The 27,326-nt window shown below is 50.9% G+C and overlaps 1 protein-coding gene across 1 annotated transcript; it reads left to right on the plus strand.

The window, feature by feature from the left end:
- Nucleotides 1-3,960: 3,960 nt before the first annotated feature.
- On the plus strand, nt 3,961-15,432 carry YWHAH (tyrosine 3-monooxygenase/tryptophan 5-monooxygenase activation protein eta). The gene is made up of 2 exons (XM_060028422.1): nt 3,961-4,279; nt 13,992-15,432. The coding sequence occupies exons 1-2, from the start codon at nt 4,193-4,195 to the stop codon at nt 14,643-14,645; spliced, it is 741 nt and encodes a 246-aa protein (XP_059884405.1). The 5' UTR covers nt 3,961-4,192; the 3' UTR covers nt 14,646-15,432.
- The last annotated feature ends 11,894 nt before the right edge of the window (nt 15,433-27,326 follow it).

Here is a 27,326-nt window from a genome sequence, read left to right on the forward strand (position 1 = left end):
CCGTCTCAAGCCGGTAACCACGCTGACAGTGTGAACGCCATCTCTCCAGAACAATACCAGGGCTTCTTTGTAACACGTCCCTTGGCACCCAGACTTCGCAGGGAGCTCAGAGTGTCCCAGGACACCCAAGGAAAAAAGCAGGACGTGCCTTTTCTGGGTCACCTATTCACGGGGCTCTGGCAGAGGGCTCTGGCAATGCTTTGGAAATCCAGTCCTGCGTGAGAAGCAGTCATTACCACTGGCTCAGGGTGGGGTGCAGCAAGGAAATTTCTACAGTTGTGATGGCTGGTGCAGGCAGGGTGTGAATGTGCTCTTGCCGAACCCCAACCCTAAGAAACAGGATGGTCAGTCCCATTTAAAAGGGGTTTCCTGGGGGTGGGGTGCGATGAATTGGGCGATGGGGACTGACATGTATACACTGATGTGTATAAAATTGATGACTAATAAGAACCTGCTAAGGACTTCCCTGATGGCACAGTGGTTAAGAATCCACCTGCCAATGCAGGGGACACGGGTTCGAGACCTGGTCAGGGAAGATCCCACATGCTGCGGAGCAACTAGGCCTGTGTGCCACAACTACTGAGCCCGCGTGCCTAGAGCCTCTGCTCCACAACAAGAGAAGCCACCACAATGAGCAGCCTGCGCACCACAAAAAAGACCCAACACAGCCAAAAATAAATAAATAAATAAAATTTAAAAAAAAGAGAAGAACCTGCTGTATAAAAAAATAAATTAAATTCAAAAATAAAAGGGGCTTCCCCAAGGGTACTCAGCTGGTAACCGGCAGAGCAGGATTTAGACCTGAGTTCAGATCCTCTTCCCCATCACATCACACACATGTCCTTGGATAGCTGGGGGGAGAGTGTTGCTCTGTTCCCTGAGTGAGACCCTGCCAGGTAAAGATGCAGCGGACTTGGCCCCTGCTCTGGGTACCTGCTCGGAGCTCTGGGGGCCACACAGTGTGTCTGACCTTGATCATCAGCCCCCTTGCCTTGGTTCAGAGGCCCTCTTGGAAATTGTTCAAAAGCTACATTGCTTGATAGGACTTAGACCCCTGGGAGTAGGTGACCTATCCAAGGTGGTCATCCTGGCTTTATTTACAAGACTTTGGGGAGTGGGCAGCTCTCTCCCAAGGGTGAAGGAGATGGATGCTGATAAGTGTATAAGCTACAAGAGGGAGGCTTGTGTGTGCTTTTTACAATCTGAATGATCCCCAAAGGGGAGTCACACCTTGATCCCTTGTCAGCTCACACCTCACGACATCGTGGGGCCATCAGGCCTAGGAGTCTGACAGAACTGAGCTTGAATCCTGGCTCTGCTGATTACCAGCTGTGTGATTTTACTCAAGACATGGAACATCTTCAAGCCAGTTTCCTCATCTGTAAGATGGGAATGGAAATCCTACCTACCTTACAGGGGTATCTTGAGGGAAAAAATATGCCCATCTCTGCAAAGCACCTGGCCCAGTGCTGGCAACGTGGTAGATGTCCCCTTCCGTTCAAGAGTGGGCGTGGATAAGGTCGCTCAGGATAAGGCAGAGGGCCTGGGCAGAGCTCTGAGGAACCCCCGAATTTCCGGGTAGGCTGAGAAGACAAGCTCACACAGGAGACAGAAGAGGAGTGGCTGGAGCAGCAGAGGGGAGCCAGGAGACTGCAAGGTCATGAAAGCTAAGAGGAGAGCCTGTCAAGGAGGGGCGAGCAGTTGTGCCAAGTGCAGCCAAGAGGGCCAGGAAAGTGAGGACTGTGCAGTGACCTTGGATTGGTGGCCACAGCAAGGGCCATCTAGATGGAGGAGTTGGGGTAGAGCCAGAGTACACTGAGCTGAGGTGGGGGTGGTGGGTGGGTGGTGAGGAGGTGGAGACAGTGAAGTTTGGTGAGAAAGAAAGCAAAGCTTTATGGGCGAACCAAAGTTGTCCCCCATTTGACATTTATGAATGTCAAAATCAGTTATTTAGAATGCTCCAGTCTATCTGATTTTTACTGTTTTGAAATCAATCTCAGTCCAACATGATAAGAAGTTAGAAGGGCTCTAACCCCTCTAAGGGCTGGAAGGAACTGTGGAGGTCCCCCCAGTGCTGGCCCTCCTCCACCTCTCATGGGAATCTGTCCTCATCAGGCCCACGGTGGATGATAAGTTATTATCTACCACACCCTTTAACGATATTCACTAGGGGAAAGATCAGCCTGGTTTGTTAACCTCGATTCCATTTGTAGTTAGCAAAGGCGAATCCTCAAAGCATGGAGAAGCCTGGGGTGGGGGTTTCCTCCCAAATGCTGTGTCATGGGTACTGAGGTCCTCACTGTAGCATCACAGCAGGTAGAAGGCAGCCCAGGAAGCAGGAGACCTAGTATGAAGGTCCCAGCTCTGCTGGCTGTGCAAACTGGGGTCAGCCTCTCCTCCCCCTGATACCTCACTCTCCCCTTATGTAGGATAAGGGGTTGGACCGTGGTGAGTCTAAGGGTCCTGCCAGCTCTGACATTCCAGGATTTCTCCTATTCTACAGTGATTTAAACAGTCCTTCAAGTCCAGTGCTCCAGACGGTGAAACTGAGGTCCAGAAAAGGCCCATTCTCCAGTCCCTCTCTCTCCCTTCTAATGCATCTAACTCTGTGGAGCAAGATTCTGGGCCTGAAATATGGCTTCCATGCCTCTGGTGGCTCCTGATTACTTAAGGATAAAGCCTTAAATCTTCAGCCTGGCACTGAAAACATTCCATGATCTTGTTCTATCCCACCTCATGTCCCACTGCCAGGCCTCTCTTCTCCCCATTTTGTTTCTATCCTCACTACCAAGCCCTCACCCTTGCTGGAACCCCCTCCCTAATACCTTTTCGCTGACTCTCACCTCCTTCAAGGTCCAGCTTACCTGCTCTTCGGTTTTTAGACCTCCACTTCTCAGAGGCAGGGGCTGTATCTTAGTTATTCTGTGGCTACTCCTTCCCCTAGTGCTGAGCATGCAGTAGGTGCTCAATAAAATGCTCAGAGAACATAAGGCCCCTTCACCTGCACTCTCCTTGGCATGTTGTACTAAGTCTGGCCATGCTTTAGTGATTGGGATTTTCCTCCCTTGTCCGGGACCCAGACCAGCGCCTGGCACCAGGGGTCCTCAGCATGGAACGCCAGGACTGGGCTCAGTGACCAGCTAGTCCACTCTCCTCTTTGCCACAGGAGGAACCTGCCACCACTTACAGGCTGTGTAACGTTGAGCAAGTCACTAGTCTGGTTTTGACAGACGGGGAGGCCAGCAGGGCCCACCAAGGGTGGAGGGCTGTGAGCATTATATAGGATCATACCTGGAAAGGCCTAGCACCGGCCCATCTCCTAGCAAGTGTGTGGTGACTCTTACCCGTCCCAGCGGGGCCACTCAGTCTCTCCTCCCGTGGAGGGCACAGTCTGCACAAGGCCACTTCCCAGGAAGGGGACGCAGTGAGTGAAAGTACCTGGGGCTGTCCCCAAAGGCCGGACCTGATCCTGCCCGGCCAGTGTTGACCGAAGCTCAGGGTGTGGCCCCTAGAAACCCATCGGCCAGGCTGGGCGGGGGCGGGTCCGGGGCACGTCCGTCCCTCCAGCACGCGGCCTCCTGGCTTCCCCAAGCACTAGGTTTATTTGCTTTGGGGGCCCTTCTCAAGCCAGACCTCTAACCTGGACTCAGAGACGCCTTTCCGGGTGGGGTCGTGACAGTGCGCAGACTGCACGGCTGCCATCACCGAGGCCCCCACCCCCACCCCCGCTCCGCCGTCCCAACCCCAGCCCTCCCCTCTCCCACCTCCACCTCTGCGGCGGTAAAATGCAGCACTCGCTAGGCGCCTGCGCGGCTCTGGGGCGGGGCGGTGGCCTCAGCTATTTATAGAAGGTGACGTCACCTTGAAATAGACCGTTAGGGCTGGCCCGCCCTTCCCCCCCCCCCACTCGCGCAGCACCGCGCCGCCCGGCCCGGCCGCTCCCACTGCGCAGGCGTCCTCTCGTCCTCCCATCCCCCCGCGCGGCCGCCTGTCCTCCCTAGGCGGCGTCCGCGGCGCGAGCCACAGCGCGCGGGGCGAGCCAGCGAGAGGGCGAGCGGCGCTACCTGCTGCCTGCAGCCTGGGCCGGCCGGCGAGCCAGTGCGCGTGCGCGGCGGCGGCCTCCCCTGCGACCGGAGAAGACGAGCGGGCGAGCTAGCGGAGCGGGGCGCGAGGCGAGGCAGGGCTCAGCGACATGGGGGACCGCGAGCAGCTCCTTCAGCGGGCGCGGCTGGCCGAGCAGGCGGAGCGCTACGACGACATGGCCTCCGCCATGAAGGCGGTGAGCGCGCCGGGAGCCCGGGCGGCCGGCCGGGGGCCCGGCGCAGGGGAGGGGTGGGCAGCCGGGCGGCGGCCCCCTCTGGGCCAGGGGCAACCCCGCCGCCCCACTGGGCGCGGCCGCCCGCTCTCAGCCTGCTTTTCCCGCGCCCGCCGCGCGCCCCGCCATTTCCTGCGGCCGGGCCTGGGGGGTGTCCAGGGAGGGGGCGCGGCGGGGACCCCGGGGGTGGGCGGGGGTCGCGGCATCCCAGCTCGGAGCCGCGGGTGGGGGAGGGTGCTCGAGGGAGGGTGAGGGAGCCGCATTTCTCCTCCTGGACCGTTCTGCCAGGCTGGGTCACCCCTTCTCGCCTTCCTCCACACACCCCAACTTGTAATAAAGAATCACCTAGTGAGTGGCGCCCTGTCTCTCCTGGTTTCCTCTGCCACGACCTGAACTCGGTGTAATGTCGATCCGCTTTTGCTCTGATCGCCGGCATCGTTCTGGTTCCATTCTCCCGCGCCCGGGGTCCGCTTTGTGTGCGGAGACCCCCCATCCTGAAGTCCGACGAGGACGCGGGCGGGAGCGCGGCGGGCCTGGGGCCCCCTCCCAGGTTGGATGTTGCGCCCATCTGCCCGGAGACTAAAACGGGTCCTGACGCCTGGGGGAGGCGAGCCCTTGTGCCTTTGCCTTCCCGAGACCCCTGGAGACTCGTCTGCAGCTCCATTTCCGGGGAAGGAGTCGCGGCCGGCCACACCCTGGCCAATGCGGTGGATTAGATACCACCTGCGTGTCTGAGACCTAGAGTTCCGGTGACCCTCCCACTGTCCCTGTCTCCTCACAGTAGTTCACGTTTTCTTTTAATAAACATTACTTATCTCTGCGTCAAGGTCACAGAGGGGTAGAGCCACAGCTGCGGCCGCCAACGTGCCATGTTCACCCAGTGCACAACCTCCGGAGACGTGGGAGGATCCGCCGGGGCCCCACCCTAGACCTACAGACTCAGAAACTCGCAGGGGTGGGACTCATATCTGCACTTGAACCAGCCCTCATGGCAAGTGCTATTGGGTTTAAGTTCAAGAATTACTGCCCTGGGTTATAGAACTCATTTGCCCTTCTTAGGGCCTTGGGAGGGGATTTCCTAAAGAAAAAACTACAAATATCGAGGCTCCGTAAAATTTCAGAGTCATGTGAAAAATTCCTTTTAAAGTTTTTGATATTAATATATGAAACATGTGGTTGAGGTCCGTGTTTAGGATTATCCAGGTAAGAAGTGTTATCTTTTCCATGTCGTTCACGTCACACGTTGAACCAGGTGTTTGGAAACCACCACCACCCATTTGTTGATTCATTGGTGATGCGGAGTTGATCATGGTGTTGTGGGCCAGGTAGGAGCTTTTCATCCAGACCAGGGACGATTTAGGTTTGGGACCTGAAGTCTGTGTAATTCTGGGGGTCTTATAAGAAAAAAAAAGTAGGGTATATGAGTTTAGCAAATTTCACAGAAACAGGACTGACTGAGTGCATTTCCTTGGAAGGGGTCCTGAGCTTAATCTTCTTTGGGATAAAGCCACTTCTGTCCACACAGCAAGTGACACTTAAGTGCGCCTCTTCTCCCCAGTCACCGAGTGGAACTGGGATTGTGCGGTTGAGGCCGCTTTCTGGACATTTTAGCGAGGCCCTCGCCTATCCTGCAAGTGGCACTTTGAAGGCCGCAGTTTTAGGAGCCTTTTGGGGAATAAAGAAGGGATGGGGCTGGAAGCAAAGTGAATTGAGGCTAAGGGAAAATGACTAGAATGTAGTTCTGGAGCTATAGGAAACCCGAGGCAACTTGCAATTGGAAGTAAGGAAAGAATACAGAGATGTAACCGAATGGAATACAGTTTGTGGAGAGAAAATAATTGGTTTTCTGGTCTTCGAAAGCAGGCTTGAAAGATGCTTTCCTGCAGCTACCTACTTGTGTACACAGATTTTCTCTGAGACATTAAGGTAGGATTTTGCAAACTAATGGACCCTTTCATGTATTGGGAATATGTAATATCTGTATCTGAGATGATTGATGGGTTGGATAGGCCATTGAAAATTCAGTGCATACTCTAATTATGTCATTTCAGAATTGTGATAAACATTCCCTCAAGGTAACTCCTATTAAAAAATAAGAACTTTTTTGGTCAGTATGCCTGTTTCCTCTATTAAATAATTTTTTTTTGGTCATCTAAATTAATGGAATATATTAATTGGAAAGGACTTGGCAAGGGTCAGTGGAAAACTGTTTCTCATGTTTTACCTGTTAAGTTGATATTTGTATGTTAAATTCTTAATTTTATTGAGAAGACTCAGTCCCTATTTCATTAATATCATAGACCTAAAATATAGCTTTTGGAAAGAGTTGGAATTCTGATAACCCTCTGGGCTTGTGTGGGTTTTCTTCAGGGCAGGTAAGTAGGCTTCTCTACCGCACCTGAGTGAGGGGATGTTCTGATGCCACCACTCTGTGACCTTGAAGCTCACATCTCTTGTCTTCTGGTCCTCTGAAGTGTGTAAGTTGTAATGTTCGTGTTACTATCAAGTGGGCTTTCAGCTTTCATTCTTCTAACTTGTTTTCTGTTTCCTTTATAATTTAAATGGTAGCTAATAATATTGCCTGCCTGTAATGATTGATGTTCCGTATGCTACCAGCGTCACCTGGAGGATGCTGTCAGTAAGGCTTTAAGAAATCACGCATGTTGGAAACAAAGGTGTTGGCTCACATCAGTTGAGAACTGCAGTTCCCTGCCTTTCGTCCTAATTTGAAGAGGCAAGAAATGTTTTTGAAGTGAAGTAAAGACGTTTCTTCCAGCTCTCCCCCATCTCGTACCTTGTCCCTTAACTAGAAAGAAACACTGTGAAAGATTCTCGAACCCAAGTCCTTTCTAGACCAGGCTTGGAATGCCCTTATACAATTCATAACCTCTATAAAATGAGTACAGTACCATCTTATGAGAACTACGAGATAAACCCATAAAGTGGCAGAAAAATACTTGTGCATAATACTAAGTGATTCTAAGGAAAGAGAGTAACTAACCAGATAGATTTCTAGTGAATATTCATGGACAGACATAATTCAGTCATGTCACTTATTGCCCTTGGTCATCTTTTATATTAAAACATAGGGGCAATCATGAAGTTTTAAAATGTCAAAATTGTTTGGGATGGCATGGTGTGTTTTAACATTGATTACAAAGTTGACAAAGGACGGGGAGAAATATGTCTGAAGGACTTGAAGAATATCTGTAGCAATCTTAAGTGCAGGCAACAAAGCTGCAGCTTAAGGAAATGGGTCGGAGGGGAAGAGGTCCAGCCAGTGGCCAGAGGCTGTTATTCCAACAGCTGTGAGATCCTGGGAAGTGGGGAAGTGAGCAGGTGGTATGTAAAAGGAGAGCACAGCTGAGTGGCCCAGGGTGAGACCTAACCCGTGTTGCAGTTATTGAAACTAGGGATGATTTTGAGGTGTACCAGAATTGTGGTTAGTGTGACATCTTAAAGCCACATTGGTAGGACCGTTTGAAATCTATGTAAAATAGCAAGTCGTGTTTCCCATGTAAGTATCGCTTTGTCACGTATTGACTGAGGAAGGAAGAAGTCTCTGCATTATTCTTGCAATATCCTCAGTTAAAAGACACTTCAGTTGGTGAACAGTTCACATAGCTTTGCTGCACTGACGTGGGAGTTGTCCCCATCTGGATTTGGGGTTGCTGCATTATCCCCGGAAGAGCTCCCACAGTCAAGGACCTCACTACTCCCTTAAGGAAACCAAAAATGTATTTTCTCATCATTGCCTGGAATTTAATATTAGTGGTAGACTGCAGTGTCACACTTTTCCAGAAAAACGGTTTGGGAGGGGATACCCCAGATGTGTTTTCCATGTTACAATTCATCAAGTTTATGAAATTTATCATTTTACCTATTAGGCAGTTAGTAAATGGTAGCTTTTATTCCATGTGTACATTTTCATTTAATCTTGCGAACAACTCTGGATGGATCCTGTTATTAACTCCATTTTACAAATGAGATTTGAAGAGATTAATTTTCTCAAGGTTGAGTTGTAAAGGGAAGATTTGAACTCTCAAATTTAGAGCTATCACTTTAACCACTGTGACAATGCCCCATGAGGCTAAGGAACCATATTTCTTTCTAGTGTACTTTCTGGTCTATTAGCCATTGTCATCATTGGTGACTAAGTTCCAGGCCATTAACATAAGTGGGCTTACTGAACAAATAATTCCCTCTATTAGATGTAAGTCATTTTTGCCAAGTTTGATTAAAAACAGAATCTACCACTTACGGTTCTTAGCTGCAGCAGGGGAGCATGAAAGGCAGACTCATCTGGATTGTGCTGTTCTCTTGAAGACCAGTTTTTTTGCTTAAGAAGCAAAGTGTTAATTGAATTTGAGTTCTTGCTATGAATTGAGAAGTGCAAGACTATGTTACATTATAGTTGTGGTGTTTTAGGAAATTGTTTTTCCATATTGCTTTTAGTATATTTTGTAAGCCTAGAGGCCCCCAAATTTCAGTGTCTAGGTTGTTGGTGAGATGCTCCCAGGTGTCCAGGTTGAGGCTGCCCCTCCCACTCCTCGCCGCAGTGGCATCCCCTCCTTGGTGGTGGGTGTTGGCACTTCCCTGTGATGGGAACTGGCACAGCTTCTGAAGCCTTCGGTCCTGGTGCCTCAGGGGCAGTAGGGTAGAGTGACGCTGTTCAGATGGGGTTATATATAATGCCTGCCAAGACCTGTGAAAATGTTTACTTATGTTCAGAGCAAGACAAAGGTGGTCTCTTAACGATACAAAGCGAGCTATTTTGACTAATGTTAAGCTTAGAGTGAATATTCATAACCTGAACTCACCTGCTCTGAGCTTGAAGCTGGCCCCTCTCCCAGCCTTGCAGAACTGCAGTCTCGCCCTGGTTTAGACAGAGGGCAGTCTTTCCAGGCTTGGGCAAGTGGTGACCAATGGCAGGTGCTTTGCCAGCTGGGGTACAGGCAGAATCCTCACTTTTGGGGCATTAACTTGGGAAACAGCCAAAAAAGCTTTCATCCCTCAAGCTCACTTTTCTTTTTTTTTTTTTTTTTTTTAATATATACAGGGTTCTGCCAAAGAAGCTTAAAGATTTTATGATGTGGTTATGTTTACATAATTATTCATGAGGATTGTTTTTTTCTGTTATAAGCTCTTATATCAAAAGCAAGCTTGCTGGTAGCATGTGGGTGTGGGTAGCTATAAAGTTCGGGGTGGTGGCTGTGCTGTGTGTGTGTAGCTGTGAAGGATGAGAGCGCTGTTCAGGAGGAGTCGCATCAACCCCAACTTGAGCAGTGTGGCTTGGCAGCTCAGGGGTGATGTTTTTTTGTTTGCTCAGTGTTCCTTCTGAGGTTGGATGTTTCCCAGATTGAGAACTTTAAATTTTCCCAAATAGTCCGTGGGCTGTTTTTGGCAGTGGGTCTATTTTTACTCACAAACACATAGTTTATTGCCTTGTGAGTTAGTGGGAGGAGGCCCTTAGGGATTTTTGAGTAAGCCAGTGGTGTCATAGGAAGATAAATGAATTCGTAGTCGACCAGGTTGTTCGTGACTTTCAGAAATGCTGTGTAGTCCAGAGCAGAGAAAATGGGTGAAAGGAGTTGGTGCAGCCAAAGGCTGCGTGGTGAGGATGTACATGAGCAGAATGGCTGGCAGGGAGTCCAGTCCTCAAAGGAGATGAGAGGAGAGCCTTCCTGAATGGGAAGGGTCCATCAATTTAAGGTTTTCAGGAAGCCTGTAAGTAGGATTACCTGGGGTGGGGAGGTGGACAGGAGAACAAGACAGCAGAGTGGCTGCAAGCAGAGGTGGTGGAACCCCTTGCAGCTGATATAGCCACGTGAAGATATGATGTCTGGGGTGGCCGCACTGGGCGCACCTGGTGTGCGACGGAAACGAGAGTGTTGAAACTGGAGTTGGAGTAGAAAGAAGGTTGAGAACCTTTGTCTGGGTCTCTTCTATCTCGAGAAATCCGTGTTTAGTCTTTGTTCCTTATTAGAAACCATTTGGAAACTTGTGATTATTGAGATGCAGTAAATCATCTCCGTAGACTCCGCAGATGGCCATCCCGCTGGTTTAGTCTTAGGGTGGTTGGGACCCGTTCCTGCTTTCCTTTCCCTACACCATTTGCTTCCCAGTGTCTGCGCCTCTTAGTGGGTGACGAGACTTCTCTTGAAGTCTCCTGGCTCCCGTATTTTGGAATTTGAAGTGTTGGGAACTCGTGCTAACTAACATTAGCGAAGGTTATTTGCAGTAAGTATCACCAGCCAAGACTGGCTGTAAATCTTGTTTTAATAGACCATCTGATTTTACTTCAGTCCGTAATTTTCCAATCTGGGGAAAACTCCCAATTTTCTTTAGTTATCCGATCAAGTAATAAAACTGTCTTCCTCCCATAAGTTTCCTTTTGTTAACCGAGCTGTAATCCAGGAGTATTAAAACACACTATATTTAAACGTATCCAGTTATTTCCTAGTTAGGCCCTGGCTGGGGTTCTGAGAACAATGCTTGTGTAGCCGTTAGTCACACTCAGCTGATGCCGATAGTGATTCATTCAGACTGGCAGGCCACCAGGTGATCGTTACATAAACACTGACACTCCTAGTCAATGATTTTTCTTGTGAAGGTGTCATAAATATTGTCCAGTAGCCTTTTTTGGCATTTTATTCCTGATGGAGCAGGGATCCTCGGATTCCTGGAACCTACAGATACACCCACAGTTATGTTGATATTCAATAGTATTGACCTCAGGCCTTACCACACCTGTTATAGTTGCTCAGGAAAAATGGAATCCTAGGATTTCAGAGCTGAAGAAGTCCTTGGAGACTGTTTGGGCTAGTCCCCCTTATTTGACTTTTGATGCCCAGAAAAGCTGTGTTCTGTTGAATGTCACACAGCTAGCTCAGGCTAAACTGTAGATGTCTTAAGATTTTTTGTTTTTTTTGCGGTATGCGGGCCTCTCACTGTTGTGGCTTCTCCCGTTGCGGAGCACAGGCTGTGGACGCGGAGGCTCAGCGGCCATGGCTCACGGGCCCAGCCGCTCCGCGGCATGTGGGATCTTCCCGGACCGGGGCACGAACCCGTGTCCCCTACATCGGCAGGTGGACTCTCAACCACTGCGCCACCAGGGAAGCCCTTAAGATTTTTTTTGAGTAATGATACCACCCCTTGTGCGAACACTGTGTGATATATAAATATTTCAGATATGCACTCAATTTTAATGATGTGCTCTGGGGACATACTATGAGGTGTCTTTGCAGTAGTCCAACAAAAGCAGCTTTACTGGTCGCAGGATGAAGTATATAGTGGCTCCTTATGGATGTCATTTGCATTTTAACATCAAGTGGCCTTAGTTGGATTTACTTATTGGAAGATCTGAGGAGCTTTTCAAATTCTTTTCTTGCCTCATGTTTTGTTTTACTGAATATTGGCCTAGAAAAGTGTCATGCTAAAGGATTCAAGCATTCTGAGATTTGTCTTAGTATTTGAGATGGAATTTTGATTTATAAGGGTTGCTTCCTTAAAAGGCCAAATTATCAGAAAAATATCTACAATGTCTCTTTATACTTTTAGTAAGCAAGTGTGTTTAAGGGCACTCCCTGAAGGAGAAAACTAGTGGGGTTACAGGTCTTGAGGGGAGCATGGATTGTGGATTAGTAGAGAGGAGGGGATTGCCCCAGACCAGCGTGGAGACCATTCCTGTCTTTGTGGGGAGGAATGAGGAGCCGGGCTTGCAGGCAGCCCTCCTGGGGAATGTCAGGGGCGGCTTGTAGCTGAAGACCACGCTGAAGGAGGAAGTGGGTTGGGTTGATTGACTAGGCAAAGAGGGAGAGGCCATCCCTGGCTAATGATTTGCAGCAGAAGAGTAGGGGTTCTGGGGACAGGGAAATGGGGAAGTTAGAAGAGGGAGCTGGTATTTTTATTTTGTCTGGGATTTGTTGAGGAGGGAGGTGGTGGTAGACAGTTGCGTGTTTCACTTTTAAGAACTTGGCACAAGTTTTCTAATTTTACACGTTTAATGATTACATTTGTTGCTTATGTTCTTGAACTACTAATTTTTCAAATAGACCTATCATCCTTTTTAATTCATTTTTTTTAAACTTCTGATTCTCTGCTGCTCAGTCTTCTTAATCCATGGTAAGCGTGTCTGTTTTATTATGTTGTTAATAAGTTTCTCCATCAGACTTGGCTTTTCCCTTCCATTGGGGCAAGTTCTGTCCTTATAGTTTGATTTAAGTAATGCCTTTTTGTTGAGTTTTGTGGTTTTCTAAGTGCTCTTCTTTTTTCTTTTTCTGTTTTTAAAATTAAAGACCTTTCCCAGTAGGTAACATAGTTGAGGAATCCCCCCATTTTATAGAAGATACAGGCCAATTTAGTGTGTTAGTGGCTTTGCTGGGGCCCAGAGTTTTCTGATTCTAAGTCTGTATTAATTTCCTAGGACCACCAAACAAAGCCACCACAAACTGGATGGCTTACAACAAGAGAAATGTATTTTATCACAGTTTGGAAGGCTAGAGTCTGAGATCGAGGTGTTGGCAGGGCTGTGCTCCCTCTGAAGGCTCTAGGGGAAAATCCTCCCTTGCCCCTCCTCGTTTCTGGTAGCTCCTGGTAATCCTTGTAATCCTTGGCCTTTGTAGACACATCACTCCAGTCTCTGCCTCCATCATCACATGGCAATGGCTTTCGTCTTCAGATCTCCCTTTTTCTTATAAGGACACCAGTCATTGGATATAGGATCCACCTTATGCAGTATGACCTCATCTTGACTTGATGACACCTGCAATGATCCTGTGTCCAGATAAGGTCACGTTGATGGGTACCAGGGGTTATGACTTCAACATGACTTTTTGGTGGCACAGCTCAGCACAGCAAAGTCCAGTGTTCCTTCTACTGATGACACAGCTGGCTTGCTTGCAGTTGGCATCATGAAGAATTTGAAATTTAACGTTTCCACTTAAAATAATTGGTGCTTCCATCCTTGATGGGCAGTCAGGGTTTCCTGTCAGGTAGGTCAGAGTAAAGCTTGCTGCTGAGTAGTTATGCCTCCTTTCAGCAGAGGCTGGGGACACCTTATTGTCACTAATGCATCTGTTTTGGGTTGGAGGAGGGCTGGGTTTACCAGTGGGTTCCACGTGTAACCAGGGTGAAACTCTGGCCACTAGATCTGTGTGGTGTTTGAGCTCATCTGGGAAACTCTTCTTTGTTAATAAGTGTTTGAGGGAGGTGTGATTGGTTCTTTCTAGAATAGAAAGCTGGAAGTGGACTTCCAGTCTGTGATAACCTTTGGATATTTGACAAAGGAATTGTATGATTTTACTGTGAGAATATCTTACGCAGAATAGCTGAGCCTCAGGGCTTTTCCCCACCACCTCCTTGTGCACCAGCACCTCACAACCTTCCATCAACATCTTTATCCCCACACCTCCGCCAAGGTGAAGGCGGCATCTTAGAAGGCCTAAATTATTGTGACTTTTTCAGAGTCCTTATCACTAATATTTTGAGTTAATATCTATCTCTTCTGTTAGACTGCAGTCTCCCTTCAGATAGGATCCTTGTCCAGTTGGTTTTTCTTGAGTGGCTTGTCCGTAATCCTGTTTTTGAGGAGGATTGTTGACTGGGTTGAAGGGAAGATCTCTCTCCAGGGTTTTCAGACTCGGGTCTCAGTGTTTATCTTTTGGGGATGTTGCAGGTGACCGAGCTCAACGAACCTCTCTCCAATGAAGACCGAAACCTCCTCTCTGTGGCCTACAAGAATGTGGTCGGTGCCCGGCGGTCTTCCTGGAGGGTCATCAGCAGCATCGAGCAGAAAACCACGGCTGACGGGAATGAGAAGAAGCTGGAGAAGGTTAAGGCTTACCGGGAGAAGATCGAGAAGGAGCTGGAAACAGTGTGCAATGACGTGCTGGCCCTGCTGGACAAGTTCCTCATCAAGAACTGCAATGACTTCCAGTATGAGAGCAAGGTCTTCTACCTGAAGATGAAGGGCGACTACTACCGCTACCTGGCAGAGGTGGCTTCTGGCGAGAAGAAAAACAGTGTGGTCGAAGCTTCAGAGGCAGCCTACAAGGAAGCCTTCGAAATCAGCAAGGAGCACATGCAGCCAACACACCCCATCCGGCTGGGCCTGGCCCTCAACTTCTCCGTGTTCTACTACGAGATCCAGAATGCGCCCGAGCAGGCCTGCCTCTTAGCCAAACAAGCCTTTGATGACGCCATAGCCGAGCTGGACACACTAAACGAGGATTCCTATAAGGACTCCACGCTCATCATGCAGCTGCTGCGAGACAACCTCACCCTCTGGACGAGCGACCAGCAGGACGAGGAAGCCGGAGAAGGCAACTGAGCGCCTCGGCCCACCCCCGCCCCGACCCCATCACCACTGGTCCTTCCTCACCACAGTCACTAAGTATCTAGTGCTAAACCTATCTGTATGGCAGCACAGCTACTCAGATCTGCTCTCTGCCCCCGGGAAGCAGTTCCAGATAAATTTATGGGCATTGCTGGACTGATGGTTGCTTTGAGCCCACAGGAGCTCCCTTTCTGAATTGTGCAGACAGGTGCATTCTGAAGGAGGCATTTTCCTATGCCTGCTGATCTAGGTGAAGTGCAGGCGAAAGCCTCGGGGAAGTTAGGAGAATTAACCACACAGGCTACAGTTGGTATTTAAATGGTCCACTTAAAACCAGCTGCTAGTGTTTTGTTAAAGCAGTACATCTGTGCATGCAAAAGTGAATTCACCCCTCCCACCTCTTTCTTAGCTAATGGAAAACTGTTAAGGGAAGCTGATATGAGAGACCACTTGCTCCTTTCCATCAGCTTAATAATAAACTTTAACGTGAGGTTTCAGTAGCGCCTTGTTTGCCTCTTTAAATTATGATGTGCACAAACCTTCTTTTCAATGCAATGCATCTAAAGTTTTGATACCTGTAACTTTTTTTTTTTTTGGTTGCGACTGTTTAAGAATCATGGATTTATTTTTTTGTAACTATTTGGCTATTGTCCTTGTGTATCCTGACAGCGCCATGTGTGTCAGCCCATGTCGATCAAGATGGGTAATTATGAAATGCCAGACTTCTAAATTAAATGTTTTGGAATTCAGTGGGTAAATAAATGCTGCTTTGGGGATATCATCTCTGTGTGTATGGTCTTTGTTTTTCCTGCTCTCAAGGAGCCCTATCACGGCTCACCGCTTGGAATCCTGGTTTGATCTCTCAAACCCTGAAGCATTTCTGGAATAGCGAGTCTTGGTGCCCCCTGATTCCATCACACGTTTTGCAGTGTACACAAAAGACTCACGAATTTTAAATAGTTTTGTGTGAACCCAGCTAACAGCCTCTCTGATCCCCTCTTCCTGTTGCTGGTGCCTGTACGGGAGGGGCCGAGCAGACCCCAATGCCGTGTTCCATGGCACAGCCCCTCTGGAAGGGGTGTGTGTCTGACTTTGAGGGTGTAGCTCCACTCGGCCTACTGGAACATTGGTTGCTAGGTATCACCCAAAGTCGGTACATGTTCTCAGTTTTTCTTAATATTCTTTTGCACTAGATGGAATAAAATGTTAATTAGGGATCCCTGAAATAAACTTTAGTGATCATTATTAAGAAAGCTTTGAGTATTCTTTAAAAAATAAGACAGCAGACCTCCCTCTGAGTTTAAGAAAGAGAATGGCCTGGCCTCTAGTGCACTTTCCCCATCTGCCTGCACCTCAGGCCGCTCCTGAGGCCCTGCATCACCAAGTGGACTCTTCCTTCCCCGGGTGATGTGGACTCCAGCCACTCACGATTTCTGTCCCCTCCAGCGTGGTGCTCGGGACCGGACATGCTTGTCGAGTGGATTGGTTCAGGTACACAAAGGCCCTAAACACCTTATTCTTGACTGAAGCTTGACACTAGACTGGTGGAGGTGGCCACGCCCAGCCTCTGTCCTTGAACCTACACTGTGGTGGAGCGTGGACATTTAACCTATTTTCTCATCCTGAAGTAGAGGGATGACCCACATGCTAATAAGTAGTCCTTAGGAAGCCTATTTCAAGTTGACCTAATTGCCAGCAAAAATCCTTACGGGTTTTGCTTCAATTAGCAGGTCAGGTATTTTAAAGCCATGAGCTTTATGTGCCTAAGGCATTTGGCTTTGATAAAAATTCGTAGACGTTGAAACTTCGTCCATTTGGAGTGCACTTCACAGAAAGGGCTTTAGAAAAAGCACTTAACGTTTTCATTTCACAACCATCTTGTGGAAAGTTTTGTCCCCACCTTACAGAGGAGGAAACTGAGGTGCAGAGGTGGTGGACCTCTGGAATCAGCTGGTGCCACAGGACGGCCTCTGCCCACGACCTTTAAATTCAGAGTCCTAACTGCCCTCTGGTAGGCTCCAGGCAGCCGACAACCTTTGAGGCTCAGGCCCCTCGTTTTTTAAGAGTAGGATTTGGAATATAACATTTAATTCAACCCAAAGTACCATGTGCAAGGCATCCTCTTGGGTCTTGGAATGGGGTGTGGGGAAGTATGGGCACACAATTCCAGTCAGCCCTACAAGTGGTAAATGGGGTTCTTTGAGAGGACTTGAAATTACACGTGGCGTAAAGCTGAAGCCTTCCTTCCCTATTGTGTGATCTCAAAGGCTTCCTTCCAGTTCTGCACACTCTGATGTTTTAAAACTTGTCAGTATCAAAGTAAAAAGACAAAAAAAGCTTGTCAAGATAAATTTATGAAATGAGATGGGGTCATCTCAGTGTTACTGCAAGGGAAACAAGACCAGAGAAATGAATGGCTTTCCCAGAGTCTCACTGCAAAGTTAGTGACAGAACCTAAACTAGCACTCAGGTCCCCTAAATCCTTGTTTATGGTTCTTTTCACCAGGCCACAGTCTTGGGGTTGAGAAGAAAAAATGGATGTGACACACATCCTATTATGGGGACACTTTCAGTGCTTTTAATATTTTCACTTAGAGTTGAATGAATTATACTTGGAAAGGAAATTTAAATATATTGATGCTAACTAATGCTCAGATTTTCAATTACTCCTCAAACCCTGCTCAAAGGTCCATTTGTTTGAGTTGGAGGAAAGGGTAGGATTCTTGATAATGGAGCTATTGTCGGGTAAATACTTGGCCATCTTAAGTCACTTGGGATTGGGAAGCTCAGGATACCTCTTGGTTCTGTAAAATAGGCTATGTTCAGCAGTCAGGACGTGCCGTTCAGAGGCTGAGGGGGTCCTCAGTTCTCAGGAGACCTCCAAACTATGGGGCAGGCACAGGCACTGAGTCACAGCTGAGTGGGACGGAACAGATCATCTCCTGTTACAAAGAACAGCCGTTGGGCTGATGGAAACAACCATTTCAAACGCCTTGTGTGTTCTGGGCACCTTAAGTGCATGGTCTCTGAGTCTTTACAGCAACCCTGGACGGTAGGAATGATACAAGGGCCTCGCGGCTTTCAGGATCTTAGTTCCCCGATCAGGGATCAAACCCATGCCCCCTGCAATGGAAGCACAGAGTCGTAACTACTGGACTGCCAGGGAAGTCCCAGAATGATACTATTTTTAACAGTTTAACAGATGAGGAGATGAGGTATCAGGTGGTATACGTAGCTGGTAAGAGGTAACACTGAGATAAAACCGGGTCAGTCCTACCTCAAGGCTTTTCCCACCATACCATGGGTTTTTTGATCCCCACCTGGAGAAAAGGAATTCTAGAAAAGTCATAACAATAGCTAACCCCTCTGCCTTTCTAGTCTCTGTCTTTTCTTCTCCAGCCTCTGTGACATCCTACCCAAATCAAATCCTTCCTTCAGGGCCTAATGAAATGGCGTCTCTTATGAAACCTCTGATTTGGTTGAGGCTTCCCTGCCGGGCGGTTGTGAGTCAGACTTGACTGATTATTCCTAGTCACCGGGCACCTCTCCCCTCCACCTCCCCTGGACCGTGGGCCCCTGTGTTGCCAAGCAAAGGAAGGGCTCCAAAAGACTGGGGAGCTAAAGACGAAGGAATCCACTGTCAAGTTCATCTTCCCAAAATACAGCTCCCATGTTGGTCTGAAGGGCAGAGGCTGTACCAGGAGGGAGAGGGAAAGGACATTTGCCGACTGCCTTCTGCGAGTGACTCAGCGATCACCTGCAAAGTGGGGCCTTACATGCATTTCAATTCAGAGCTAACATTCTTGTGAACTGGGCTGTAGCTCCAGTCAGGAGGCTCCGAGAGGAAAAGTGACTTTCGTGCGGTCACGCAGTTGGGAAGGGGCAGAGCATCTGTGTGGGGCTCCAAGGCCCTTGCTCTTGTCTTGAATGTGTCACCTTCAGGCAGAGGCTGGAAGCCTGACAGTCCAGGTCTCCATTGATGGGACCTCTTCCTCCCTCCAGCCCACTTCTCTGTTACCTTCTTTACATTTGCCTCTGCAGCCGGATCAGCCTTTTTTTTTTTCTTTGCTGCCCCACCCCCACCCCCAGGCATATCCAGGGACATGGACCTTGATGCTTGTCTTCCTCCGATCCTCGGGGCTCCTTCTACCAGAAGGGAGGTACCTGTAGGGGCTACAGCTACAGGATGACTGAAGAGGTGGACCACAGCATGCCCAGCTGGACCCACCTGTTCAGCCTGCTCTCACTTTGGCTCAGGTCTTTACTCTGCCTTCCTGAATGGCTTTCTGATCTTGGCCTCTTCAAACTCTACCTAGGAAATCCCAACTCCCTGCCAGCTACTGTGAGCCCCTCTCTGGGCTCCTGTACTGTGGGTCTGCACCACATGATGGCATTCATCACCTGTCTTGTTAACAAACATGTTGAGCTCCTGTGTGGTAGGCATTGGGCAGGGTGCTGGGGGTGGATACCTTGGTGAATTACCTGTCCTTGTGGGGCTAACACTAGTGGGGGATACAATAAAAATATAAAATAATACAGTAACTATGAAAATGCCACTCAGGTTCTTCTCAGCATCTAGCACACAGCTCACAGTAAGAATTTGTTGACTTCATGAGTAAATGACTGATCTGAGGCCGGAATTTTGACAAAAGAAATGACCAAAAGGAATCCTTCATTTCTGCGCCCAAATCTACCAATGAGCCATGTAAGAAACCGAAGGCCATGAGCCCTTGAGCTTGGTTCTAACATCACCTATAAACTGGTGGTGTGACCTTGAGTGTGTCCTCACCTCTCAGCGGCCTCTAAAAACGAGGCAGATGCTTGGGGTGGTCTCTGGGCACTTTTGCATTTTGGAGATTCTGTGATTCTCTGTTATTTTCAACTGCTCTGGGATGGTCCCCATCCTCTTCCTGGCCTTTTTCCTGCTCTCCCCCCTCCCTTTTCCTTCCTCCTTTCACATCTGTCCCTTTTGCATCCGCCCTCCACCCCTCCTTCACTTTCCTGGCCACCCCCTAGTTCCAAGAGGGTTTCCATGGCAGTCATCTCCTGGAAGTGACATCACTCATCTCCTAGGCAACTGTTTCCAGGGCAGTGACATCATTCGGTCACCATGGCAACCCTCCAGGAGGACAGTTCTGCAGTAAAAGGGACAAATAGAATTCTTATTTATTTCTGGGGGCTTGGGGACAATGTAGGGAGATTATTAACAGAAGAAAAAGATCTCAAGAACAAGAAGTAAAAGCTTTGGTCTTGTAGGGAAAAAATGGGAAGCCAGGGCGGGGGCTGGGAAGGAGCAGAAGCTCTGGGGTGAAGCCCTTCTCCTCTCTAATAACTAGGCTGACCATTTAATATGTCACCAGATTGGGACACTTGAGATTGAATAAGGGCACCATTATTATTATACTGGATGACAGATGAAAACTGGGCCTCCCCCAGCAAACCAGGGCATGTGTCCCCTGCCCAGGTCAGGCAGGTGCCTTGCCTCACTCCCTCACCTATGGCTCATCCTATAAGCGTGGATTCTGCTCTTCTGTGTGCGGGCACCAGGGATACCACAGTGATCAAACCGGCCTAAGCGAGCTCACAGTCTTGTGTGTGTGTGTGTGTGTGTGTGTGTGTGTGTGTGTGTGTGTGTGTGGTGGGGCCGAGGTAACGGCGCAGTCACCCGGTGAGTGTTGCTGTGCAGCCGGAGTTTAGCACTCAGAAGGGAAGGCAGAGAGCACCAGGGGCGTGTTCAACACAAGTGCCCAAAGCAGCCAGGGCGGGAGAGGAGTTAGTAAGGGGGTTGGAATGGCGTGGGGAGAAGTCTGTTTGGCAGGGGGAACAGCATCTGCAGAGGGAGTGTGCTGAGCAGCAGGAACCGAAAGGAGGCTGGTGGCCCATTGCAGGGCAGGAGGGAGCGGGCAGGTGTAAAACGAGGGTGGAGAGGTGGTAGGGACCAGGCCTCACAGGGTGTTGGAGGCCAGAGCCCTGGGCAGCCCCATGGACATGTTTTGAGCAGGAGGAGACACAATCCTGTTTGCATCTTCAAAATCTGTGTGGGGCAGAGTGGAGAGCAGTTTGCCCAGGAGGGAAATTGGGGGGTGGGGAGCTGAGTGGCGACAGGGAGATGGAGGGATGAAGTGCATATATTTGGGAGGTTGAGCTGACAGGATTTGCTGGGGCACTGGTTAGGGAGTGAGTGTCAGGTAGGGTAGACACCTGGATGGCATGGTGTCAGGTAGACACCTGGATGGCATGAGGGCCTTGGGGTGGAGAGTGACTGCTAAGGTGGGCAAGAGAAGAGTCCAGGAGTGAGGGTCAGGTAGGGTAGACACCTGGCATGGCATGAGGGCCTTGGGGTGGAGAGTGACTCTGCTAATGTGGGCAAGAGAAGAGTCCAGAAGTGAGGGTCAGGTAGGGTAGACACCTGGATGGCATGGTGTCAGGTAGACACGTGGATGGCATGAGGGCCTTGGGGTGGAGAGTGACTCTGCTAAGGTGGGCAAGAGAAGAGTCCAGGGTGTGACATTTAAGGAGGCATGAGGGGCAGGTGTAGGGGCGGCCTCTAAAAGGAGTGCCTCCTTAATGCCGTGACCTCAGAGGAGCAGGCTTTGGTTTGGTTTTAGGGGGTGTGGGACCAAGTCTCTGGAGCAGTAATAATGACCACCTCTTGTGTTTATGACAAGGGCCTTCACTTCCACTAGCCCCCTAATAAAAGTGGGGAGAACAGCCTGGAGGCCTGAAGCCTGAGTGCCGACGAGTACCAGCTGCTTCACAGTCCCCACAGGAACCCAGGGCAGGAGCTCCTCACTGGCCCATCTCACAGATGGGGAAACTGAGGCTCAGACAGCTTTCAGAACTTACTGAAGGACTCACTCACGTTCGCAGGTGGCTGCACCAGGCCTCAGACTCAGGCCTGCTGACCCCGGAGTCCACCCCCTGGCCCCCAGACCATGTTCCACAGCCTCCCCAGTTTCCTGGTGGAAGAAGGAAGGAAGGGAAGCCAAGCACCTTCAGGCCTGCCACCTTCTTCATCTTCATCTGTGCTGAGGCACGAACAGAGGGTCTGAGAAGGGACAAGACCCCTCAGCTCTGCAGAGCTTCATGATCAGAGCCCCTTTCTCTCTACCACAGGTGTTCTCAGTGGATCTTCAGGGCCCTTCCTGGGGGCTGTTCTCCCCAGGAGGAGCCACCTCTGTGCCTCAGCTTCCCCCTCTGTACAATGGGAATGACAGTAGGAGTTCCCACCCCATCTGTTTGTGCTGAGGCTGAATGAGGTGAGCAAAGCACTCAGCATGGTGCTTCAGTGTAGACTGGATGGATGGATGTCAGCAGCTGTTGGGATTAGAGCAGGAGGGTGGGAATGTGGGTGTGCGTGTGACACACGGCCTGTGCTACAGAGGTGGGAGAGACAGGGTCGGGGACACGAGGACTGGCTGGTGACAGAGGGAGAAGCCTCCTCACCAGCTGGCTCCCGGGGAGACAGCACGGTTTATACCTTTCCTTCCAATCCTACGCCCGCTGCAGGGGGAGGAGGATGAGCCTGGCCTCCCTTGGGAAAAGAGGATCTTAGAAAAAGCCTGGAAACAAGCAGGTCGCACCCTTGAGGCCAAAGCCTGGGGGCAGGGGTGGTGCAAGGGAGTTAGAGGCCTGCACCTGGGCCCTCTGCTGCATCCACCTCCTGGCCCGCCCCCCAGCCCTGCCTTTAAACAGCCATGGTTTTGCTTTAGCCTCCAACTACAGACCCCTAAAGGCACAGGCTACCTTGACCTTATTTTTTTTTTCTTTCTTTCTTTTTTTTTTTGTGATACGTGGGCCTCTCACTGTTGTGGCCTCTCCCGTTGCGGAGCACAGGCTCCGGACGCGCAGGCTCAGCGGCCATGGCTCACGGACCCAGCCGCTCCACGGCACGTGGGATCCTCCCGGACCGGGGCACGAACCCGTATCCCCTGCATCGGCAGGTGGACTCTCAACCACTGCGCCACCAGGGAAGCCCCTACCTTGACCTTAAAAAGGAGTGAATAAACATGAGGATTGGGCCCTGTGATTCCAGCACACACACACACACACACACACACACACACACACACACACACACACATACACACACACCCTTGCTTCCTCTGTGTATTACAGGGTTCAACCAGAGAAATGGTACCAATAGGAGGTGCAAATTAAGAGATTTATTGCAAAGAGTTGACTTATGTTAGTATGGGGCTGGTGAGGCAAGTTTGAAATTGTGAGGCTCAGGCTGGAACTCTTTCTCTTTTTTTCCAATCCCACAATCCATTATTTATTTAAACATCTTTATGGAATATAATTGCTTTACAATGGTGTGTTAGTTTCTGCTTTATAACAAAGTGAATCAGCTATACATATATCCCCATACCTCCTCCCTCTTGTGTCTCCCTCCCACCCTCCCTATCCTACCCCTCTAGGTGGTCGTAAAGGCAGGTTGGAACTCTTGCCAAGGGTGGAAGCTGCTGTCCACAGGCAGAATTTCTTCTTCCTCAGGGAAGCCTCAGCTCTAAATATTCATTTATTTATTTGGCTGCACCAGATCTTTGTTGCAGCACGTGGGATCCAGTTCCTTGACCAGGGATCGAACCTGCACCCCCTGCACTGGGAGTGCGGAGTCTTAACCGCTGGACCACAGGGAAGTCCCCTCAGATCTGTTCTTAAGGCCTTCCAGATGGGACTGTATCAGGCCCATCCAGATTATCCAGGATAATCTCCCTTAAAGTCAATTGATTAAATTGACTACCTTCATCACAATACCAAGATTAGTGTTCGATTGCATAATTGGGGACTGTAACCTGGCCAAGCTGACACATTAAACAAAGCCATCACACTCAGGTAGCAGCTAGGTATGGTCTTGGAGGCCTATGGGAGCTGCTTTACGTTTATTAATGTGACTATTTGCTGAGCACTTACCATGTGTCAGGCACTGTGCCAAGTGATTTCTCTGCAGCATATCATTTAATCTTCAAAACATCCTGTGAAGCAGGTGCCCTTCTTGTCCCTAATTCTACAGGTAAGGAAACTGAGCCTCAGACAGGTGAGGACACCCTTTGGGTCACATGGTTGGGATGGCAGGTCTCTGACCCCTCCTTGTTGTCCTCTTCTCCTGTGTCTCTTCTCCTGGGACACAAGTCACAGTTCAAATCGCTGCGTGCTGTGAGCACGGTCCTGCCGCTCTGGACTTCAGTTCTCCTCTGCGAGGTGGCTCCATTCTACCCTGCCTTTCTGGGTTTAGGGCGGAAGGGAGGGTCCGTTCTGGGAGCACTTTCTCGGGCCTTTGCTGCCACCTAGGGGGCTTGCCGGTGTTCGCCACGCTCCAGACAGGCCCTTGAAAGGCAGGTGAGGGGGCAGGTGAGCTGCTGAGAGGCAGCGGGATGGTGGTAGGGAGCAACTCGGGGTGAGGACTGGGCCCAGTAACAGAAACAAGGCAAATTCAACCGGTTCTTGTCCCCACCTGCTCACTCAGGTCCCCCAGGCCCCTCAAGAATCTTCTGGGGCCCCGCGTGTGTAGAGGTTTCACCCCTGCGGAGCTCTGCGTCGGCCCGGCCCCCGAAGGGTCCCGCCGTCCCCTGCCGCAGCCGGGAGGCCCAGGCTGCTGGCGGGAGCGGGTCTAAGGAAGCCGGGAACTTCGCTCCCCCATCAGGTCGCCTGACAGACCTGCCGCGCGGCTCAGCCTCCAGAGGGGACCCGCGCGCTCTGCCGGGGAGGACAAGAAGACCCAGGGGCAGAGCGAAGGTCCCGCCCCTCCACTCTCCAGCCGTAGCCCCGCCTCTATCCCCGCCCACCTACGCTGCTCACCATAATCACGCCCTACCGTTATCCCCGCCCACCACAGCCCTTACCCCGCCCCCATCGCCCCGCCCATCACAACCCTTTACCACCACCCCCCCGACCCCTCCGCTCCGTTCCGGGAGCGGCCACCAGGTGATGCCGCGGGCTGCCTAAGGGCTCCGGCTCGGCCTCTGAAAGACGTCGGGGCCGCCCACCTCGGCGCCTTTTGGTTCAGGAACCCGCTGGTGGTGCGTGAGTTGGCGTGAAGTGAGCGGGAGGCGGAGGCCGAGGCTGAGAGGCCACGGCAACACCCGCAGCTGCCAACCTGCCAGTCAATCTAGTCAGCCGTCCAGTCACTCGGCCTGTCAATCCTGTCGGCCAGCCTGTCAGTTAACCTGTCAGTCTCGTCAGTCAGCCTGTCAGTCAATCCAGTCAGCCTGTCAATCCCATCAGAAATCCTGTCAGTTTGTCAATCTGTCGGTCCAGTCAGCCAGTCAGTCAGCCCGTCAGTAGGTCAGTTGGTCAAGTCACACAGCTAGTGGGCCCCGAAGTTTCTCGTCAGCCACTGGGCCTCTCGGGCCACGTCGGGGCTCTGTCGCCGTGTCGAGGCCGAGGGGGCGGGAGGAGCCGGGCGGCGGCACCTTGACGGGACGGCGGGGCCTCTGGGGGCCGGTGGCGGGAGCTCCGCGCCGTGGGTGGGAGCGGGCGCGGAGGCCCGGGGGCAAGCGGGTCACCACCTGGCTTCGGTGGCCTCCCTGGGGCGACGGAGGGACGCGGAGGAGGAGGAGGGGGCGGAGGCGGCCTGACTTGGGCTGCAGGGGATACCGTCGCCTTTGAAGGTCGCCCGGGGCCGACGGCGTGACCGGGGCCGCGTCCCTGCCCCTGCCCGGGCTTCGGTGACGACGGGGCAGCCGGACCGCGAAGCCCGCGGCCCGAGACTGAGGGGAAGGAGAATCGCCCTGGGACGCGGGGGCGCTCCGAGCAGCCACGGCGCGGGGCCGGGGACGGGCCTGCAGCTTTGACCCGGTGGCGGAGGTTCGGCCAGGCGGGGCGGGGTCTCCGGGGCGGAAGGCGCCCGCAGCGCGGCCCGTGGGCCTTCCGAGACCTTCTCAGGGAGGAGGCTATGCCGGCGCGGGGAGGGAGGGGGGCGAGGGGGTCTCAGCCTCGGCCCCGCTCCGGAGACTGGTGTCTGCTCCATCTGCCCCGGCCCGTCCCCTTTCTCCCAAGCTGGGGGCCCTGCTCCCGTCAGGCGCGGGGCCTGTGGTCCACGAGGTGGGAGCCGCAGCTCCTGGAGCCGGAGAGGGCGGGGCCGGCAGGACACCCCCGGGTGGGGGCTGGGAGGTGCCAGGAGGCTGTCTGTCCAACAAGCATTTGTGGGCCGTCCACAAGTGCAGCTTTGAGCTAGGCGGTGAGAGACGGGAGCGAACGGTACAGATGCTGCCCTGTTTCTGGGGTGCAGAGTATAGAGTGGTCGTAAGAGCGGTCAGAGAAGACAAAAAAGGAAGTAAACAAGTTGACTGTCGTCAAAATCGTGCTATGAGAGTAGCAAAGGGGTTGCTGAGATAGAAAATAAAGAAGGGCAGTTTGGGAAGGCTCCCTGGGCAGGTGACACTTAACCTAAGACCTGAAGGAGAAGGAACCAACCATGTAGTGGAGAGAGTGTTCCAGATGGAGGGAATAACATTCACTCACTCACACTTTCATTCCTAGGTTACTATGTGCCAGCTACTGTTCTAGTTGCTAGAACAGAAGTGGACAACAGAAGGGAAATTCTTTCTCTCGTGGAGCTTATGTGCTAGTGGAAGGAGACAGAAGGCAACTTCAGGGAGTGATGAATGCTATAAAGAAAATAAAAACAAGGTTATGGGATAGAAAATGACTAAGGATGAGGACACTTTGGCAGATAGGATGGTGAGGGAAGGCCTCTCAGAGACCCGAATGATGAGCAGGAGCCAGCCATGCAAAGGTCTCGAGGAAGAACATTCCAGACAGAGGGAAGTGGGAATGAGTTTGGCATGTTTGCAGTGTAAGTCTGGTGGGAGAGTGATGGGCAGCGAGGTGCAGGGGGCAGTTAATGAAGGGTGTGGCAAAGCAAGGAGAGTTTAGATTTTATTAGAAGGCACTGGGAAGCTGATGGAGAGATGTGAGCAGTCTGAGGGATGTGAGAGGTCTGATCCCTTTGTGCTCCTTGTGGGTGTGGAGTGAGGGGGTGGAAGGGTAGGAATGGATACAGTTTAGAGGAGAGTGCAGTAGTCCAGGCAAGATGATGTTGGCCTGGACGAGGGTGGTCGTAGTGGAGATGGAGGCAAGTAATCGGATGTATTTATGGGCTGAACCGATAAGACTTGATGACTGCTTGGATGTGGGGTGGGGGTGAAGAAAAAGAATAACTCTTTGGATTTTAATTCCAGCAACAAATGGATGGTGATGTCATTGAGTTGAGTGGGCTGTGGAGATAGGTTTGGGGGTGGAAAATGAGAATGCAGTTTTAGAGAACTTACAGAGATTTGTTAGGCAAGTGGAGGGGCTGAGAGGGCAGCTAGCTCTCTGAGCCTGGAGCTTAGGGGAGAGGATTGGTCTAGAGTTACCAGTGGCTTGGGACACGAGACAGTGTTGGTTAGGCCAGCAGGGACAGTGCTGGTCAAGGCACTAGAGCTGAGCTGTCCAGCACAGTAGCCCTAGCTATGTGTGGCTGTTGGGCACTTAACATAAATGGTTTGTCTGGGGACTTCCCTGACGGTACGGTGGTTAAGACTTCGCCTTCCAATGCAGGGCGTGAGGGTTCGATCCCCGGTTGGGGAGCTAAGATCCCACATGCCTCGGGGCCAAAAAACCAAAAAACATAAGACAGAAGCAATATTGTAACAAATTCAATAAAGACTTTAAAATGGTCCACATCAA

This window comes from Delphinus delphis, chromosome 13 (genome assembly GCF_949987515.2).
Source record: "Delphinus delphis chromosome 13, mDelDel1.2, whole genome shotgun sequence".
Taxonomy (NCBI): domain Eukaryota; kingdom Metazoa; phylum Chordata; class Mammalia; order Artiodactyla; family Delphinidae; genus Delphinus; species Delphinus delphis.

Excerpts from the sequence above, each read along its gene's own strand:
- YWHAH (XM_060028422.1), top strand. The coding sequence starts at position 4,193 with ATGGGGGACCGCGAGCAGCTCCTTCAGCGGGCGCGGCTGGCCGAGCAG. Across the intron at positions 4,280-13,991 it reads TGGCCTCCGCCATGAAGGCG|GTGACCGAGCTCAACGAACC; the intron begins GTGAGCGCGCCG and ends GGGATGTTGCAG.